The sequence below is a fragment of the Nyctereutes procyonoides genome, unplaced genomic scaffold, assembly GCF_905146905.1.
Source record: "Nyctereutes procyonoides isolate TBG_1078 unplaced genomic scaffold, NYPRO_anot_genome, whole genome shotgun sequence".
In the NCBI taxonomy this organism is placed as follows: domain Eukaryota; kingdom Metazoa; phylum Chordata; class Mammalia; order Carnivora; family Canidae; genus Nyctereutes; species Nyctereutes procyonoides.
The window spans coordinates 47,884,322-47,905,352 of record NW_026575126.1 but is presented as its reverse complement, the minus strand read 5'-3'; the positions used below and the strand labels follow the sequence as shown (position 1 = coordinate 47,905,352).

The window sequence follows — 21,031 nt, the reverse complement described above, 5'->3', positions numbered from 1 at the left end:
TTTGGCACTATATCCTTCATTAGAAAGAGCAAAATCAACTTAGTGGTGGCCTCTGCTTCCTTCTATTTGTCCAAACCAGGACCCAAGATCAGCAGAAGGCTAGTTTTCACATGCAGTTTGAGCTCCCATTAAATCTATTGTTTCAGGAAGAGCACTTAAAGATAGATGGTAACAGGCACTAAAAATGACAGTAGTCCTCGCCACTTGCTTTATCTTTCCACTTTCTGTCCCAAGAGTGTATGTAAAGCCAACAGCATTATGGCCCCAAAGAACCTGGAATTCAGAAACCAGGTTATCCACTGAATATAAGATGGACACAAGAGCAGAAATAAGTAATACCAACTTAAAGAAGTAGCAAGGAAAAAAATCTCCCATGCTGGGACATAACAGCAGATACATCCATCAGCAGAATTCTTGTCCAACCACAAGAAGAAGAGTAAAGGAAGAAGACACTGGTCGGCCTTCCAAAGACTGTGCAGTAGATGTCCAGGGCTGTGCTACCAACTTATATATGCTTTATGGTACATGTAATAAGTCAAGTGATATGCTGATAAATGTTTAAAAATCAGATTCCTGGGAGAAGAAAAAAGGCAGTAATTTGTAACATTTGTCAATTATCATGGTGTAAGTATTCTCACCATTGCAATTGCAAGCAACCAACATGAATGTTGGATTTGGGGAAAGATGTGTACAATTGATCCTTGTAGGTCAAAACAAGCATGCTCAGCATCCCCAGTGGTACTGCCCCAGGAATATTTTGACTATAATTTAGCTTTCCATGTGATTTAGCCCCTAGGAGAGAATTTACTTATCTGCCTTAATATTATCTGCTTGATGGCTAACTCTCCCTTTCGGTGGCAATAGATATATTTTTATGATAGTTTATGTATTGGTCTAGTGGCAGTCAGTTGCTGTTGGCAGTCCAACAGGAATATCCAACAAGGCTAGGGAGCATAGCCAAAGAATGGTGACAGGCCACAGTATGACCTCCCATTGGGGACCAGTGCAGCTGACCCACTGGTCTTCCCTCTGCCATGTGTGAAGTCCTCATCACCCTCTGCTGTAACAGTTTAAATTCCAAAGGATGGTTATGGGAACATATTTATCCTTGGCACACTGTGGTGTTAGACTGAAAACTTTCACTGATATGTTAAGCAAGTAGGCTAATTAGAATAAAAGAAACATCTACTGAGGACATTTACCCACCTCCACATGCTCTTAAGTGCATCCCTACTAACTTGACTATATCTTTTCCCATAAAACATATAAAAAGGGGAATTAGGGAGAAGCCTTATGGTCCCTGTTACATATTCTATAGCATCTTGAATAATCTCCCCTCTAAAAAAAATTCTTCAACAGTGTGCAAACATCAAGGTTTCTCCATCCCTATGGAAATCTCTCTCCCTTGGTGAAATGAGGACATGATAAAAAAATAATATTAAATTTGGGGTAAACAAAAGGAAGAGGTATTTTGAGCCAGATGATGGACCATCAAAAGGACAATTTGATAGTGCACTGTCTGCAGACTTCATAGGAAGGCGAAATAACTGTGGGTAGCTCCAAATCAAAACTTGGAGTTTATCATTATAGACTAATGGTTTCTACTTGCAAAGTTCCCACTGCAGCTGGCCAAAGAGTTGTAATAATCAATTGGGTTCTGATTACATGCATTTAGCTCAACTGTGAAAACCAAGTGGAGTCAAGTGGAACTTGAAGCTGTAGAGAATTAAACTGTCTGGCTTAGGGATCCCTGGGTGGCGCAGCGGTTTGGCGCCTGCCTTTGGCCCGGGGCGCGATCCTGGAGACCCGGGATCGAATCCCACGTCGGGCTCCCGGTGCATGGAGCTTGCTTCTCTCTCTGCCTGTGTCTCCGCCTCTCTCTCTCTCTCTCTCTGACTATCATAAATAAATAAAAAAAAATAAATAAACTGTCTGGCTTAAGCAGTATAGTTTGGGGGGCTCAGACTGTACTGCTACAGAAGGGAACATGTAGGCTACTGATGATGTGGAGTTAGGGAAGACCTAACAAGTAGTTGTGGCTACACCATTCAGCCTGGTCATGCTAGAAACCCTATTATCTAATACAATTACAATGATCCCTGGGCTCCCACTTCACCCAGTCCACCCCAGACAAGAAAGATCTAGAGTTAAATCCAGTAGAGCCATCTCCAACTGGCTATGCGTTCAAAGATGAGGCTCAGAAACATTCTTAGAATGGTAATGTCAAATCTTTATTTCAGGGAGAAGAGAAAATTTTATTTATTTTCATTTGTGTGGTGGGGAATCTTCTTACCATCTGAGTTCATTTCCTGCTTCCGCATGGATGATCTACAGATGTGTCCCTTCAGGGTTATCAACATGAATTGTCATTCTCAGTGTCCAGTATTACAGCTACACAGGAGATGGGAGTCATGGGGAGGCAGCAATCAGACACTATGTTTTTAGACAAATCCCCATGAGTTGTCTATTTTCTTATTTGTGTAATAAGTGATGCCAATAAACTGCAATTAATTAAGCCTATTAAATGTGAAACTGGGGCAAGGAGTATATAGGAACTCCCTATATTATCTTTGCAACTTTTGTACAAGTCTAAACTATTCTAACATAAAACACTTCAAAACAAAAGACTACTAAGCAATTTCTGGTTCATTGAGATTTTGCTTCAGGTTCAAGATATCACTCAGCTCATAACATAATGGCTCTAGTAGGCAGGTCTGGACTTGAGAAACCGGTTGAAAATTCACCAATGGGATTATCTCCATTATAAAAAAAAAACTGCATAGATATAAGACTAGAAGAGGCAATTGCTGCCTTTGGAGGATGGGCTTCCATAGGCAAGGTAGGGGAAGGGGTTCTTATTTCTTTCATTTTTCTTTGTCCTCTAAATCTTCCACCATTACTTTTGAGGGAAATCAGAGTTGCAAAAAGGCTTCACTGTTGCCTGACCATCTGCAACGGAAAGCTTCTTAGTGTAATGTACCTTTAAGATCTGGTCTTGCTTCTCTGGTTTCGTCATCCACTACTCTTCCTCTTCCTATAGATGACAGTATTTCTGGATAATTCTATGTGCCCATAATTGTTCCAGACATCCTGTGTGGTTTCACAACTCTGAATCTTTGTGCATCAATCTTACAACTTGCCTCCTCCCCAGTCTAAATTTTGGGTGTTTCCTTCAAAACTTAGCTAATATCACCTTTCTTGGGAAAGCTTCCCTGACCTCACCAAGCCTCACTACAGAATTCATACTCTCTTGTCACTGCCAGACACAGGTTTCTATCATTGCACTTATCATGCTGACTGGTATTGATCTGTCTGCATGGTTAGCCCACCTACAAAATCCCTAGGGCAGGATAGTGTGTGATGTATTACAACATTCCCAGTGACTACTACAGTGTCTGGCATATGGAACATATTACAATAAATCTTTTTTGGGTGGATACTGAATGGACTCACCAGCAGATGTTTGGTTACTCCCAGAAGGCAGCATCACTGACTTATGAAAGGAGAAAGGTTGACCAAGAGCCAAAACAGAAAGGCACAACCAAACTGGGAAGTCAGGTGAGAAGTGGCTGGAACTATAATATAACAGGCACAGGAATATAGTTGACCAGGAACCTCATCTGAGTCAGAGCCAGGGTGAGTGAGTCTGAGCTGCAAGGGCTGCCTCTTCTGAGGTCCCAGGGCAAAAGCTCTAAAGTTATCTTCCTGTGAGATGTCAGCCAAGACATTCTAACCCAACTTGTCTTGTTTACTCATATAATCCTTAAATTGTTAGGAACAAAATGCCCATTGGAGAACATCAAGTCTAATGGTCTGTAAACTGCACTTTCACAGGAATCTGAGATTCTAAAAAATTATTTCAAAGACAGAGGGTGTGGAGGAGTTTGGTGCTGCAGACACTCTAACAGGGCAGTTCCATTCGTCACTGGCTTACAGAGTGGCACTCCACAGAAAATTCTTGAAGAAACAGTTCTGCTGATAAAGCAAAGGCAGAGATGGAGGGAGGGAGGAAGTAAGAAAGAAAAAGAGAGAGGAAGGAAGCTTGGAATGAGGGAGACGAAGTCTGGGAAGGAAGGGAAAGAAGAGGGAGAAGGAAAAAGGGAGATGGAGGGAGGGAGGACAAAACAAAGATGGAGAGAGGGAAGAAGGAGACTAGAAAGAAAAGTAAGGAAAAGAGGAAGGAAGGCCAGGAGACAGGAAAGGAAAGAAGAAAGGCAAGAGGGAGGGAGGTAAGGAGGGAGGGAGGTAAAAGAGAGGAAGGAGGGAGCAAATTTAAAGAAGAGAAACAAAAAAGGAAAAAAACCAACTCCTAATAACATCCAAACAAATCTGTCATGAGAAAATGAGGAGTCAGGAGAGGTGAATTTCTGAGGTCATGCATGAAGGAAATGGCACTGTCACAATGATGACTCTAGTCCTCTCATTCCCAACTCAGCACACCACATTTGAGAACAGAAGTTCCATCAGCTCCATCTTCTTCCCCCTTCACCCCATAATGCAGTAAGTCACCCTAATAAAAGCTCCCAAGCTACAGTGCCCAATGAAGTGAAAAGCAAAGGTGAAAGTAGGTATTGTGAAATTAAAAACTTCAAATAGGAGATCAGACACTCTGGCCATCTCATGAGCCATGAATCCTGAAAAAAAGACGTTGCTAAATAGGGAATCCTCATGACCTGCTCCCACAAATGGGGGGGAAATGATTCATAATTAGGGCAGCAATTGCTTCCATGGAAATAAGAGCTATATGCCTGGAAATCCCTTGTCCTCCTAAAGGATTCAAATATGCCCCATGTGAGGCATTCATATTCCTGAATTACTGAGGAAACAAATCCCTCTTCAAAGATCATACAAGAGAGAACTTGAATAAGATATGGAGGGATGGTTAGTGGAACATAGGGTCTGGGGGTTGCTATAATTGTTCATTCAGCATGCCTTTTTCTGAGGGCCTCCTTTATGCAGTACTACCCTAGGAAATGGATAGATAGGAATGAGGATGTGGGGCCCTGTTCTCAAAAGCTCAAAGTCTAATAGGTAGACTATCCTGATTATAATACTATATGATAAGGACTTTCATGATGTAGGGGAGGGATGGTAAGAACCTCCTATCCCACCTATCTGAGCACCTATCCCAGTACAGGGGAGTGGAGAAGAGCTCCTAGCTCAGTAGTTCTCAACTTTAACTGGCATGTGGATTACTAGGGGGATCTTGTTCAAGTGTGGGTTCTGATTCAGTAACTCTGGGATGGGGCCTCAGATTTTGCATGTCCAGTGGAATTCAGATGAAGCTGATGCTGCTGGTTGCAGACTACACAGAGGGAAGCAAGGTCCTAGAACAGAGTCACTCAAAACATGGACCATGGACTAGCAGCATCGCTATCACTTTTGAGTATGGATAAATGCAAATGCTCAGGTTTTCCTACAGACCTCCTAAATCAGAATCTCTGAGGATAAAGCCCAGAAAGCTGTGTTCTATCAAATTCTCAAGGTGATTCTTACAAACGCTAAGATTTGAGAAGTAGCATCTTTGTGGATCTATTTGAACTGAGTCCTAAAGAAAGAGATAAGATGGGGTGCCTGAGTGGCTCAGCAGTTGGGCGTCTACCTTTGGCTCAGGGCGTGATCCCAGAGTGCCGGGATTGAGTCCCACATCAGGCTCCTTGCATGAAGCCTGCTTCTCCCTCTGCCTGTGTCTCTGCCTCTCTCTCTCTGTGTCTCTCATGATTAAATAAATAAATAAAATCTTAAAAAAAAGAGAGAGATAAGATTACCATGTTAAAAACTCCACTCAACAGCATCTATCATAGACTCCACTGTCTGCCTCCAAATTCAGCTCCAACAAATATTTCTCATTCACTTGGCTAGATCAACATCATTGCTAAGGCAAAACTGGATCTGATTTCCCATGAACTGAGACAGGCTTGAAAACTCTTGGAGAGGGAAAGAAGGATACATCCTATTGAAATGTCACAAAGATGGAAAGTGCGTGGCATGTGTGCCACCCCATGCTCATTCTGTTTCTGTGACAGACATCATTAATCAGTCCCTGATCTCTTTCTTGCTTCACCCAGGCCCTATCTCAGAAATCTCAACCTAGTTCTCCAGGCATCCCTTACTGACTGAGAGAAGCTTATACATAAGAGAAAGCCCATATGGTCCTTTAAATCATCATGGATGGAGAACTCTAGTCAAAATAAATATTTTACCAGGTATGAGAAAAAAGCAGCCCCATTGTTCTTTTTCCTAGTGTGCATTTCTCAGAAAGAAGAATCCTTATGCCAGAGTCATAGGTGGGAGTGACCAAACTACCTATTCAGCAAGTGATATTTGCATATTTCACCCAAGAGAAAGAATAGAAGGGGAAGGAAATGCACATTTACTGAGCATATACTCTGTATCGTGTACCTTCACAAGGGCATATAGAATATTTCATCTGATCTGCACCATAAACATACGGAGTAAATTTTGTCATCCTTATTCTATTAGAGGAGTTTCAGAGAAGTTATGTGAGTTGCCTGCTCTCAAGCAGCTAGTAAAGAGCCTAAATTCAAGCCCAGGTCTCTCTGGCTTGAAACATGGGTCTTTTGCTATTACACTTTAATAAACAGAGGCATTGCTGATACGGTTGATTAAAAAAAATAATAAGGCCACATAATAGCACAGGCTTCAAGATAGTTATTTCTAGACAGCTCTAACTATTTTAAAAGAGTCCATGGATTCTCTTAAGGGGGCTTTTTTTAGCCCAGAATCTGAGTTTCAGATGGTCTGGGATGAAAATTTCATCTTCTGGTTGATTCCAAAGGACTTGAGACTGTGGCCTGGAATATTTACCTCAGGAGCACAAAATCCTGTAGAAACAAATTGGTGGCTTTATTAGACAAAACCCAAAGGGATGGCAGCAGCAGCAGCTCCAGAGCAGGGTCCAACTGTGGCGGCCAGAGTCATGGGAGGGCAAGTGTTTAGAGAGTTTTTTCCCCTCTTTGATGGAGTTTTAGTTGAAAGGAATGCAGCTGAAACTGTAACCAAAGGAGGTATTATGCTTCCAGAAAAATCTCAAGGAAAAGTGTTGCAAGCAACAGTAGTAGCTGTTGGATCGGGTCCTAAAGGAAAGGGTGGAGAGATTGAACCAGTTAGTGTGAAAGTTGGAGATAAAGTTCTTCTCTCAGAATATGGAGGCACCAAAGTAGTTCTAGATGACAAGGGTTATTTCTTATTTAGAGATGGTGACATTATCGGGAAGTATGTGGACTGAAATCATTATTCAAATGGCATGAAGTGAAGCTGCCCATTCTAGTGAAGTTGTGAAATCTTTCATCATGTAAATAATTTTCATGTCTCTCTTTTATAATAAACTAATGGTATCCAAACTAATGATATCCAGTGTCTCTGAAGTTTTGTTCTAGTCTACCGATACAAACATTAGCAAATAAAAATACATAAATGAGAAAAAAAAACCCAAAGGGATGATCTCTTGCTTTAAATACTAATTCTGCAACCTGATTTTTTCCCTAAATTGGCCCTTGCTGGGGAGTATAATGTAATAAATACATCAGTCTTATTGTTATTATTGTATATTATCATAATAATTACATTATTATCACTATTACTTTTATAGCAATGTCACATTGGGTTCTCTAAAAACAGATGCTGAAATGGAATTTGGGGTGCAAGATGTTTATTAGGAGTCAACATCTATGAAGGGAAATGGGAAAGAAACAAAGATGGGGCAGAGAGGTTGAACTGCAATCAAACTTGAAAAGCCTGAGACCCCCCCCCAACAAGGAGCTTTGGAACAAATATCATGCATTAGGGTTGTTCCTCTTCAGGCCAAAATGCTCCAACCTTTATAAATCTGCCTCATTCAGGGGCATGTGGGTGGTGTAGCTAGTTTGTGCCCCCGACTCTTGATTTCAGCTAAGATCTCAAGGTTATGAGATTGAGCCTGATGTCCTGCTCTGCGTTCAACGGAGTATGAAGCCTTCTTGTCCCTCTCCCTCCCCTCCCCCTGCCCTGCTCTCTCTCTCTCAAATAAATAAAATCTTTAAAAAAATAAATAAATCTGCCTCATTCAGTCTCTAGATACTGAATGCTCTGGGAAGAAAGTGATGATACAGCTCTCTAGAGCTGAGGCAAACCTTGAAGGAACGAGTAGCTACAGACACTCTGCTGACCACATTCCTTATAGCTGGACAGCAAGTCCTTCTTTAAAAGAGGATGCAGACATTTGACCAGGGCTTTACAATTTATGACATTTTCATATCTATTAGGACTTTTGCTCCTTGCCACCCAGATGCGATCACAGTATGCCATAGTAGATTCCACAGTTGTTCAAAATATTTGCTGTCCTACTTTTCACGGTGGAAGAAGTAATTCCTGTTCCATTGACATCGGGATCAGTTATGTGACTTGCATTGGCCAATGAGATATAAGTGAAAGTAATGTGTACCAGTTCTGAACAGAATCTTTAAGGGCCACTTTTGGTGCGCTGACATCTTCTCTCCTTTCTTTTTGCCTCTACTAAGAGTCCAGATGTTCTACACGGGAGCTGCTCCTTCAGCATGGGTTCCTGAGTAAAGGGCCAAAGCTGTAGGCTTTCCACAATGAACAGCTTTGTGAGAGAGATAGAGACCTGTATTGTTTCACATAACTTAGCCTAGATTAACTAAAACACCTCCCATCACCTACAAGACATAAAGCTCAAGCTTCCCAACAAGGCTTTATATCACCCAACCTCTGCCCATCTTTCTACTCTCATCTCTCACCAGGCCTCACCTTGCTTTGCTCTAACCATATCAAACCCATTTCCCTTCTTGAAAAACTCCTACCCCCTCACCAAGCTTTAGCTAAAATAGTCTCTCGTCTATGTGATTTTTCCCTCACTCCCTTTCCTTAAGCAGAAACAACTCCTTCAATCTTTCCCATTGGCCTGGGTAGAAACTATTTTGTTAGATCCTGCCCAGTGCCTAGTACACTGTCAGGGACTCAGCAGGTGGTCAATAAATATTTGGTGGAATAAATCACAATGTATACCCAGGTGTTAATGTGTACCAGGCACTGTAATAAGTGCTTGATGTAGATTATTTAACTTTCACCAATATTCCCTATTTTAAAAATGGGAAAACTAAGGCCCAGAAATGTTAAGTAACTAGTTTGTGTTTTAAGTGACAAAAGCAGGCAGTCTAATTCTGCAGCACACTTCTTAAGCACTGTGCTATCTGTACCAATCCACATGTGCCCAGATTCTAACACAGTTTCTTACACATAGCAGACACTCCATACATGGAAGTAGTGGTGTATTGGAGATCTATCCCTAGTGCAGGCAGAGGGAGTACAATGATTGTAATAAATTTGAAAGCAATAATAAAATCAATGAAAATCTGGTCTTATTTATATTATCACCATACACTAGCAGTTCTAAACAATGTCACTGATAAAACATTCTTCCCTGCCACGGTGGATCATTTCCATGCCCCAACCCCTTATTACAGCACTGAATGGTCATTAAATGAATGAATGAACTGATTGATAGAATTGAGGGTAATATGAATGATGGAGATGTAACAGTTGACAGAGAACAAGCCCATTATCTCCATGACTTTCAATTAAAGCAAAGCCAGTAGCCTAGGTTGACATGTTGTCTCCCTTGGGTGATGGGCGAGTATTTGGGAGGGGGGGAACCAGCCAGCCCAACTGAATGGGCCTGGCATTATGGAAAGGATGAAAATCATCCATTTTGTAAATCCAAAGACACCACCCAGCAACCTGAGGCCTGGGGACAGAGAAATATCTCACCTTGGTCATCCTCCCTAGGTCAGTGACCAGAGCTGCAGAGGAGCAAATAAAATTCAGGAAAGAATCTGGAACCTGCATTTATATAGGCACCATTGGGCAATGACCCAAATTTTTATAGCCTGCTGCTCAGCAAAGTATCATTCTGACAGGAAAAAAAGAAATGAAAATCCTGGACATTCCTTTTGAGGAAGTTCTATTTCTTGGGCCTTTGATGATAATGTTTTTGGACACTTTATCATAACAGAGAATGGCAGTGTCAGTATTTCTACCTTTCCACATCAGTGTAGAATTCCCTAATATTTGGTAAAATCAAAATCCAGAAAAATACAGCATCTGTTTAAACAAATCTCACCTAGCCCTGTAACCCCAATCTGGAGAACCGCTCAGTTAATTGGTCTACATGCCTGTGTCTTTGACTAGGTTGTGAGTTTCTGGAATATGGAGATACTCTCTCATTCCCCTAGAAACAAAAGTAGCCTTTGGTTTGTTGAGTGAATAAAGGATGACTTTGTTTCTTTCCATCATGGTCTAACCTGGCTCTCTTCGGATGCCTTCCCCCAAGTGACTGACTCAGTCACACAGAATGTCTTCCCCATTCATGGAGAGGAGAGGATCTAGAGATCTGGATCTAGAGACTTATCCATGGGATAAGTCCCAAAACATTTTATTTCAATCAGAAATGCCTCCCACAGGCTGTTCACTTTCTCTCCAAAGTGTTTGCCAATGATCTTTGGGTTGATCACATCAGTGAGAGGGTCTCAATGAAGGGTTAATGGCTTTCAGGACTTTTTCTTAACACCTGTTAATTTCTCTCTTCATGAGGAGAGGACATATCAGAATTTGCCAAACCATAGTGAGGAAGAAGCAATCGCATTAGAACAGTGGTTCTCGGCTGGGGGAGATTTTGCCCCCAAGGACCCAAGGGACATTTGGTAATGTCTGGGCACATTTTTGGTTATTAACAACCAAAAGGGGGAGGATGCTGCTGCTGAATCTAGTGAGTAGAGGTCAGGGATGCTTCTAAACATCCTCCAGTGGAGAGAACTTACCTCCTTGCTACATAGTCAAGAATTCTCAGCTGCAGATGTCACTAACACCAAAGGTAAGAAACTGCATTATAGGCATTGGAGGTTAGAAGCAGTAAAGGTATGAAGTCACACATTCCACTGTTTTGGGGAAAATAATAGTAATTATAATGATAACCAGCAGCAATAGCAGTAAACACCTACTGGGTGGCAGGACACTCTTGTAAGTATTTTTACACTTAACTGTTTTAATCCTCATCCAACTATTTCCAACTCCTCGAAGTCCCCTTCAAGGCAAGGACTGTTTCTATCCCCATTTTAGTAATGTGGACACTGGGGCACCCAAAGTCACCCAGCTGGTGAGTGTCAGAGCTTCTACTGCCACAACTGCCTGGCCCTAAATCTGTATTCTTTCTTTTTAATTGTATTTAAATTCAATTTAATTAACACATCGTGCATTATTAGCTTCAGAAGTAGAATTTAGAGAGTCATCGGTTGCATAGAACACCCAGTGCTCATTCCATCAAGGACCCTCCTTAATCCTTAACCACTCTGGTGAACTGAAAATCAGAGACAATTTCAGTTCTGGCTTTTAAGTTCATTTCTTTAGGAAAGAGACAGAATTCAAGAAAGCAAAGCACTTGCCCTTCTTTAGGATTTTGTGGATGGAAGATATCAGGGCTAAAGACTGAGCAGTGATTAATATCTGCAATTGCGAGAGACAAATGGCAAACCCACGAGTCTGAGATGAGGCTCTATGCTCGCCATGGCAGCTAATGAGGGAGACTGGTGTAGTGGAAAGAACATTATGTCAGGAAGCAAAAAAATGTGGATTTGGGGTACAGCTCTGCCACAAATACGTTGTGGCTTTGAGCAAGTGAATTTAAACTCTCCAGCCTGATTTGCCCTTTCTGGTATTTTCCATATTTTCCATGTTAGCTCTTCTCATGGTTGTATAGAGCAGGAGTTGACAAACTGTGGCACGTAGGCCCAATCTAGCTGTCTCCTGTTTTTGTCAACAAACTTTTATTGGGACATGGCCGTACCCATCTTTTACATAATGTCTATGGCTTTTTTTAGGCTACCGTGGAAGAGCTGAGTAGTAGCAATAGAGATTATGTCTACACAGCACAAAATATTTACTACTTAGTCCTTTACAAAAAAAAGTTGTCGAGCCCTAGTGCAGAAGTATCTGTATAGATTTTCTTTCTAAATCTGTGGAGTAGGAAAATAAAAATGAGTCTGTGCTACAAACTACTCTAACCTATCAGGATGCTCTAATGAAATTACCTATGTGAAAGTACTTCGAAAAAGTACTAAGAAATATATGAATCATACCATTATTACTTATACATTTATTGTGTAACATATAATTATATATAAACAAGAATTATATTTAAAATTATGAAAATATTATATTATAATACATAATATATATTAGTATTCAGATGATGGGGGTGCAATGTGACATTGTAGAAAATGAACAAACAAAAGCCAAATAGCATGAGATTTGAAATCAAGCACACCTGAAGTTGAATCTAAGTCCACCCAACTATTCCTATCATGATTTGGAGTAGTTATTAAATTCCTCAAGCATCATTTCCTTACCTGCGGATAAGATTATTAAACTGGGGAAGAGAAATAATGCACAATGGGGCTAATGACACTTCATTCCTAAGCTTGCTGGGAGGGTGAAAAAAGATATACAAATGCATTCAATTATGTATGCATTTGTCCATTGAATATGTCACACGAATGTTCCACTGGGTATCAGGAGTTGTGCCAATCACCAGATGTACAGCTGTGCTCAGAAAGCCACAGTCCCTTCACCCTAGTACCTACAGTCTAGTGGGATAGACAGGCCTTGAAATTTCAGCACAGGGATCCCTGGGTGGCGCAGCGGTTTGGCGCCTGCCTTTGGCTCAGGGCGTGATCCTGGAGACCCAGGATCGAATCCCACGTCGGGCTCCCGGTGCATGGAGCCTGCTTCTCCCTCTGCCTGTGTCTCTGCCTCTCTCTCCCTCTCTGTATGACTATCATAAATAAATAAAAAAATTAAAAAAAAAAAGAAATTTCAGCACATAAAAGTTCAATGACAATTCTGAGGGCTGTTCAAATTAAGTAGTAATGGCCACAGTCATGGCTAATGGCATGACTGCTACAAAGAGATGAGAATTTTTCAAAGACACAAGAAATCACCCAGGTTCTCAGTTGTGAGAAACCTTTGAGGGGCAGTGGGGGATTCACAAAACTGGAAGATCTGAACTCAGGGAAGGGAAAAGGAAAGCACAGCACTGTATAGATCTGAGCACAGGGTAGGATGGGAGTAAGAGATGGCAAAGAGAGAGAAAGAAGGATGTGAAAAAGGTAGTCACAGAGGTCAGATTTGCCCTACTGAGCATCATAGGATCAGCAGGAACGCTATACACCCACCAGTAATATTTCCTTCTCTTGTAGAAAGCAGCCCCTCTAAGTCCCTCCAAAGAAACCATGCAGCTGCAAACACACAGCAAAACACAATCACACTTGTGTACATGGGGGCAGAGGATGTATGCATTTTTATTAAACTGGTTTCCTTTCCTTCCTGAGAAGGTAGCTACACCATATCTACCAGCCTTCCTTGGAATCAGGTATAGCCACGTAACACTTCTGGCTAATGGAACCTTGGTAGAAGTTATGTTTGCCCCTCACAGCCTATCCTCATAAAAGCCTCCCATCTAGTTCCCCAACTTTCACTCTCCCCTAGTCTGCTGGGCTCAGTGGAGCATTTCAGGGCCCTAAGAGAATAGCAGGGCCAGAGGAAAGAAGGATCATGGATCCCTGCCTGACTGCATGGAGCAGAGCTATGATATGAATAAGAAATGAACTTTGACCATATTCATGCACTGTGAGCTTGGGGTTGTTTTTCTCCTTTACAGCCCTAATTAGTACATACAAGTATCTTATTTTCCCTTTGTACATTTACTGCCACCAGAATGGAAGCTTCGTGAAGACAAGAACTCTGTCTTCTCATTCACACTTATGTCTAGAATTGTGTGACATTAACAAGATGGTCGGAAAACATTTATAGACAAAAAATATTGGTAGGTTGAGGAGAAGATAATGTCAATCAGTGACCCAGGGTCATTGGAAGAGAAGAGATAAAAGCTGATACAACACAGCTCTTCTGTAAACAGTAAAGTTCTGTACAGATTGCAAAAGTGGGGTTTGTTTTCCATCATTGCAGAAGTGGGTTTGTAGATGTACAGGCATATTATGCATACAGGCATAGCCACAGTGAATTCTTACAACATTGTAATGTAGACATGAGCACACAGACGTGCCACAATTGAATTCTTTTAGCATGATAGGAACAAAAAATGATCACGTACTCAAAAGAATCAGGATCTCCCTGTGTCCATGAGGGCCCATGTCTGTCTCCCATTGGGACGTAAGCTAGATTAATACATCAGGCTTAGGCTTTAGACCCAGGTAATCTGGGAATAAATAAGAATGCTAATTTACAGTCATCAAGTTCTTTGTATCTTCCTAGCACTGTGATAAGAGTGTTATGTATGTCCCATGATACTTAATTCTCTTATCCACCCTACATGGTAGGTATTATTGCTATCCTCTTTCTATAAATTCAGCAAGTTCAGGCTTAGAAAGGTGAAGGAATGTGTTGAAGGCCACCTAGCCAGAGGGGCTTCCTAGATGCTTACCAGAGGCATGTGCCTTCACCCCTTCACTACTGTGTCTTCATCTGTAAAATGGGAGCAACAACACATATCTGACAAGTCTGTTAGAAGGATAAAATTAAATCCGACAGTGCATCTAGAATTCCCTGTGGATCATCTGACACTGAGAAGGAGCTCAGAAATATACCACCTTCCTTCCCTACACTTCCCTTCATTTGCCCAGGAGAGCCATTTTGTCCTAGGCAAGGTTCTGAGCTCCAAAATCCAGCAGCAAGCGGAGGCCAAGTCCCCAGATGACTCCGCCACTAGGGCCAGCCAGTGTGCACCAAACCCTTAATCGTATTTAAACTCTGTCTGGGCACCTAATTATCTTAATGATGCAGAATTCAAAATAGCACAGTCTGTATGCACCCCAAGAAAGGTCCCATTCACAGACATGGGCCTATCGAGCCAGAGAAAAGAGTCTAATAAAAGAATTTAACAATTACAGTACTTAGAACAGGAAAGGCTGACAGGTCATCATTGGAAGCTGGGTTCTCCCTGAGATCCCTCCCTCCCGTCTGAGCTTTCTTGGGATATTTCTACCTCTTCTGTTTGGACTTCCCCTGCTTCAGGGGCCATGACTCTTTCATTGTTGATTATGTGGTTTAATTCTCGCAACTATGTCAGGTAGACATGACAAGCCCATTTCACAAACAAAGGGACTGAGCCCTGGAGAAAGTTGGGTCTTTGGAACAAAACTCCAGAAGCTCACCCTGTAGCCCAGTGTCCTGGGATACCGATCACATTGACAGCCTGAGTCCATGTCTTGCACTCTTGAACTCTTCAAGAGGTGGCCTGATGAGTCTTCTTTTCCATTTCTTCTTCCTCTCCCCTCTCTTCTTGCTTCCTCCCTCCCTTCCTACCTAACTTACTTTTCTTCTTAATTTTATTCTTTCATTCCCTGACTTCTTAGTTTTTCTCTTTCCTCCCCTCCTTACCTTGATTCCTTCTCTCTGTCTTTCCATCCCTTTCTTTCTCTCCCTTCCTTCTCTCTTTCTCTCTTCCCCTCTCTCATGCTCTCTCACTCTCACTGTATTAACTACCTATTCTTTGCCTGGTCTCATACAAGACATCAGGAACACACAGATCCATTAGACATGTCTCTGCTCTCAGGGAACTTACATTCAGCTGGGATGGGGGGACAGACAGCAAAACAGACACCACAGTAGTGAGGTTAAATATTATGATGAAGAAATCAGAGCTAGCTGTAGGAGCATGGATGAGGGTCCCAGGGAAGGCTTTCACTTCAAGGCAGCCTCTACATCACTGTCTAAATTTCTGCCTAAGCGCAAGATGTCACCATCCTCACAGATGGGGCTGAAAAGACTCTGTCAACCTCTTTAGATCATTCTCAATTTGTGCAGTAAGACACCTAAGAGCTTGCCAATGGCTAGAGTATGCCATGGAATTCCTCACAGCCTGTCAATTTCAAATAGGGGCTGGCCATTGCTGGGCTAGTGGAAGAAGGTAGTCTGCTACCCACCTATTCTCCATCCCAGGTAATGGTCAATAGCCAGGTAATATTAGACCTCAACAAGCAGATGCCCAATATTAGCCTCAGAGTTGATCAGTGATCAATGCTCATGAGAACAGATTAATGAACAATAAATACATAAATATTGCTATTGTTCCAGCATATTGAGAAATACTTGAATATGCTACTGTATAAGTTTAAGGCACACAGCTTGATGGTTTGATTTACATAGATTATGAAATGATGACCACAGTAGGTTCAGCTAACATCCATGTTCTCATATAGATACAATACAAAGAAAGAAAAAAATCTTTTTGTGATGAGGACTCTTTAAGATCTGCTCTCTTAACTTTCCTGTATATTATATACCAGCATTAACTATGGTCATTGTGTTGTACATTACATCCCCAGGACTCATAACTGGCAGTTTGTAGCTTTTGCTTTTGACCACCTTTAGCAATTCACCCTCCCCCCCCCCCCCGCTGCCGCCTTTGGTAACCACAAATCTGATCTCCAGAAGAAAGTGTCAGTGTTGAGGATAGGACATTAGAAATTACCAGGCAGACCAGCAAAAGAAAAAAGATTGAAAAAGATTGAAGAAAGCCTATAAGACACAGGACACAATGTAAAGAAACAATATTCATGTTATGAGAATTCCAGAAGAGAAAGGGAAAAGGATAGAAAATATATGCAAAGCAACAATGGCCAAAAAAAATCCCTGAACCCAGGGAGAGAAATGGGTATCCAGATTCATGAGGTTTAAAGAAACCGAAGGAGGTTGAACTAACTCATTTAGGGCTGCACCAAAACACATAATAAATAGTCAAAAGGCAAAGGCAAAGAATTTTTAAAGGAGCAAGAGGAAAGAGAGAAGTTACATACAAGGAAACACTCATGAGACCATTGGCAGATTTCTCAATATAAATATTTCCTAAATAGCATTCTTGTACCAGTCTGGGTGGTTTTTGCAACCACCAAGTGTCTCATGTTGAGGTAGTCTTGCATAGATGGGCTCAAGTATCTTATTTGGAGTCAAACAGATTTGGGTTTGTAACTGTAAGGTTCTGGATGAGAAATCTTAGTTCTTCCAGGCTCAATGTCTCATTTTAATAATGTAGATAATAACCTAAGTCATAGGACTGCTGGTCGAAATACAGCACAGTGTCTTCTCCATCATAAAATAAGAACATGGCAAATGATACTTATTTCTAAATATTATGACTGTAATTCATCAAAATGGTTCTGTGAGAGCCCTTCGTTTATTAGGAACAGAGTAGAGACTTGAAGTTGAAGCCACCTACCTTGAGATTCACCACAAATGAAAGAAAGGCAGATTTTGAGACACCAACCTTCCATCAAGCACACCCCATCCCATCAGGGAAGTTATTGTCAGGAAATCAATGGTGAATTCTCATCTCAAGGAGGTGGGATCCACCAGATTGTGGTGGATGCCAATGAATTCATGGTTTTATTAACCTGTCTGGAACTGATAGAATCTGAGGAGTGCTAGCCCTTCTCATCTCAGTATCCCCTGGAAAGTTACCAAGTAAACTGAAGTAGTGAAAGGCTCCAAATACTTCATGCTCCAACAGATCCAATCTTTCTTGAGCTTGAGGAACTGACACTATCTGTCTTCCCCTCTCCACCCTGGCTAATAACTTCGGTCATGTGGCACCCACTTTCCAAAGCCTTTCTTTTCTCTCAGCTTGAGAAAGCTCCAATTTGGTGATTGTTCATTATCCCCCCATTTAGACAATTTTCAACGCACAGTGGAACCTTTAAACAGTGTGAACAATGTTGTCAATCTTTCTGCATGCTGCCTCTGCCAGGCATTAAGAGGTAAATTGACTGCACAGCAGGAGGGGAATTAGGAACACAGTTTCCATTAATAGTTATAGGGGAAGCCAAGTGGGGCCTTAAGTTTGGTCATGGATGGGGGCGGGCATTAGAGACACCTGTCTACCAGGGGCTGGACTGAGTCTGAGTCAGTATTTGGAGCTCCCCAACAAGGCCTTTCCTCACCAGGGAGAGAATCCCTTAATGCAGGCCACAATAGGGTGGGTGGAAGAGAAGAGAAAAATCCATACCTTGAGGACCTGCTGTATGTAAAGCACATCAATAGTGTTATCTCACGTCATCCTCAAAATAACACCAAGAGTTGGGAGCAGTATTTGTTTTGTGTGGATGAGAATGCAGAAGTAAAAACTCAAGTCACACAGCTCATGAGTGATGGAGCCAGGATCTGAAATGTGATCTATCCAGCTCCCAAAGTCCCATCGTTAGCAACCACTTTACTGTAAGAGGGACTTGCTTTCTAGAGTCTTCCTAATATCTCTTTTGCCCAGACTGGGCTGCCTCCCCTGGAGGCAATTGGAGGATTAATAAGTTCACTATCTCTTGTTATCACACAAACTGAGGCCTTTGTCCATTTTCACTGGATTCAGCTTCTGCCAGCTGTGCTTATCATTCACCTCATACCTTTGTTGTTCCAACGATATTATCCACCCACCCTTACTTATGCCTTTCCTGTATTACTCAGAACAGCCACTTCTCTGCTCCATGAGTAGCTATCAAAGAAACAGCAAATAGGCCACTAATTCCTCATCCCACATGTATAACGGGCATCATTCATCAATTTCCCACCTAGCAGCAACTACCAACAGATCAGATGAGACACTCAAACATAACTCTATCTGCCTTCCACAACCCGAGCCAAACACAACTCCTAAGTAAACCAGTGAATGTATCCTGTGCATAACAAAATTTCCTCTTTCTTGCCCCACTTCTCAAGAGCAGAAAACCAAACAGACTATATTCTAATGGGTACATTTACTAACCACATCTTTTATTTTTCTATCCCTGCACACTCTCTCAAAGATTTAAAACCCAGATATTCTAGTTCTCAAACCCCAGTCCTATCAACATTTGTTAGAATTATATGACCTTAGGCAGGTTGGCTCCTTCATCTAAAAAATAGTTATGCTAATGTCATCCTCACAGCATTATTTGAGGATCAAATGAGAAAAAACACAGAGAGCACCAAACATAATGCCTGGAAAATGGATAGTTCATTGATGTGGAATCGACAAAACGCCCAAACATCAGGGTATCTCTTTTTCCTCCACCTCCACCATCTGGCTGGTTTCCCATGTGATAGAGGCTTCTCTGTTCTGTTCCCTCCAGCATTTAGGAAGGACAGGACTCTCAAGTCAATCTGAGGATAACTGCTTGCCAAAGGCAGAAACAATTGCTGGTGTCTTGGCAAGAGATGGCCACATCTCAAAAGGACAATGGAAAACCTTTGGCTGAAAATTCTGCAGTGGCTGGTGGACCGCCCACAGCTGTACTGCACACAGATGCTGAACCTCCTTCTCTCAAAACCAGGGTCAGTCCCAGCACATTTCTTTCTTCTTTTTCAACAACTAAAGCATTGAGCCCTTACTATGGGCAGGGCACATGCTAGATCCATCGATCACCAGTCTATGTACTTTTTAACGTTATTTATTTATTTATTTAAGAGAGACAGAGAGAGAGCGAGCATGCACACATGAGTGGGAGTGGACGGGCAGAGGGAGAGAAGGAAAGAATCTGGAGCAGACTCTCTGTTGAGCTTGGAGTCCAAGGCAGGGCTCGATCTCTCCACCCTGAGATCTGACCTGAGCCAAAATTAAAAGTCGGACATTTAACTGACTGAGCCACCCAGGCACCCCTCCATGCATTTCTTTAATAAGCCACCTGCTGAAAAGATGACAGTGACATCTGACATGAATCAAGAGCTTCCAGCATGCCGGGCACTGCAGTATTTTATGTGGACTTTCCCACTCAGTCCTCAGAGGATCATTTTACCAAATGGAAGGATGCCAAATACACCTGTTATATAGATCTGTTCTCTGTATGTGTGTGTGTGTGTGTGTGTGTGTGTTTAATTTAGTGATTAATCACAAAAGTCATAATGTTCATTTTAAAACTTTTGAACAGGGCACCTGGGTGGCTCAATTAATTTAGCGTCTGCCTTCAACTCAGGTCATGATCCCAGGGTCCTGGGATCGAGCCCCACGTTGGGCTCCCTGCTCAGTTGGGAGTCTGCTCTTCCTTCTCCCTATGCCCCTCTCCTCAACTCATGCCATCTCTCCCTACTCAAATAAATAAATAAAATCTTAAAAACATAGCTGAACAGCAGTGGACAAGATGTTAAAGAACTTCATGTGCTTAGCAAAGTGACTGTCCTATGGGTATTAAACACACAAATAAAAAGTGTCAACCCTCTTCCCTCCCTGACAGCATGATGGAATTAGCCCTGCCCTCTGTACTGACCCCCTGCAAGGAGGCAGCCTTCCCATGGCTAGGGGCGGCCTTGTTGTCTCTCTCTTCTTCTTGGCTATTCTCTTCCAGGGTTCTCTCTCTCTCAGCATTTTCCGCTTTCATAAATATTTGCAAAAAATCAGGCTGCTCTGTCTCATTGTGTTTTCACGCCTTGTTTTGCCACCTTCTTAGCAGAGCTGATTTGACATAAATATTTATGTGTAAAAATATGTTCCCTAGTCCCCGATGTTCTCCCCCCTACATACTATCATGGGGAGCATTGGGGCACTGCTTACATGGGGCCTCCCTGCAGCCTGGAGCAGTGCACAGCCACCGATTTCATCCTGGGTTGTGAGAAGAAGCAGATGTTGGATCTGTGACCCCCTGGTAACAGGTCCCCTGGTAACAAGTCCTCAGTGACAGGCCAAAGGGCTCCAAAGCTCTGCAACAGAATTTATCAGCTTTCCCTGCATTATTATAGACTGTCCTGTGGGAGTTCCCTCAGCAGCGGGAGCAACTCTGCTGTCAAACTAGCTTGGCCAAAACTAAAAAAATATGGTAGGGGTGCCTGGGTGCTTGGTGGGCTGGGCATCCAACTCTTGATTTTGGCTCAGGTCATGATCTTGGGGTCCTGGGATCGAGCCCCACATCAGGCTACTTGCTCAGCAAGGGGTATACTTGGAATTCTCTCTCCTTCTCCCTCTGCTCCTCCATCCCTCTCA

The 21,031-nt window shown here is 42.2% G+C and overlaps 2 protein-coding genes across 2 annotated transcripts in view; one reads left to right on the top strand and one right to left on the bottom strand.

Annotated features, from left to right (window-relative positions):
• Window positions 1-21,031, bottom strand: part of SHISA9 (shisa family member 9) — a 276,978-nt gene that overhangs the window by 78,103 nt on the left and 177,844 nt on the right. The window lies entirely within an intron of this gene.
• On the top strand, window positions 6,941-7,249 carry LOC129519159 (10 kDa heat shock protein, mitochondrial-like). The gene has a single exon (XM_055339366.1). It carries the CDS (start codon window positions 6,941-6,943, stop codon window positions 7,247-7,249), a length of 309 nt encoding a protein of 102 aa, XP_055195341.1.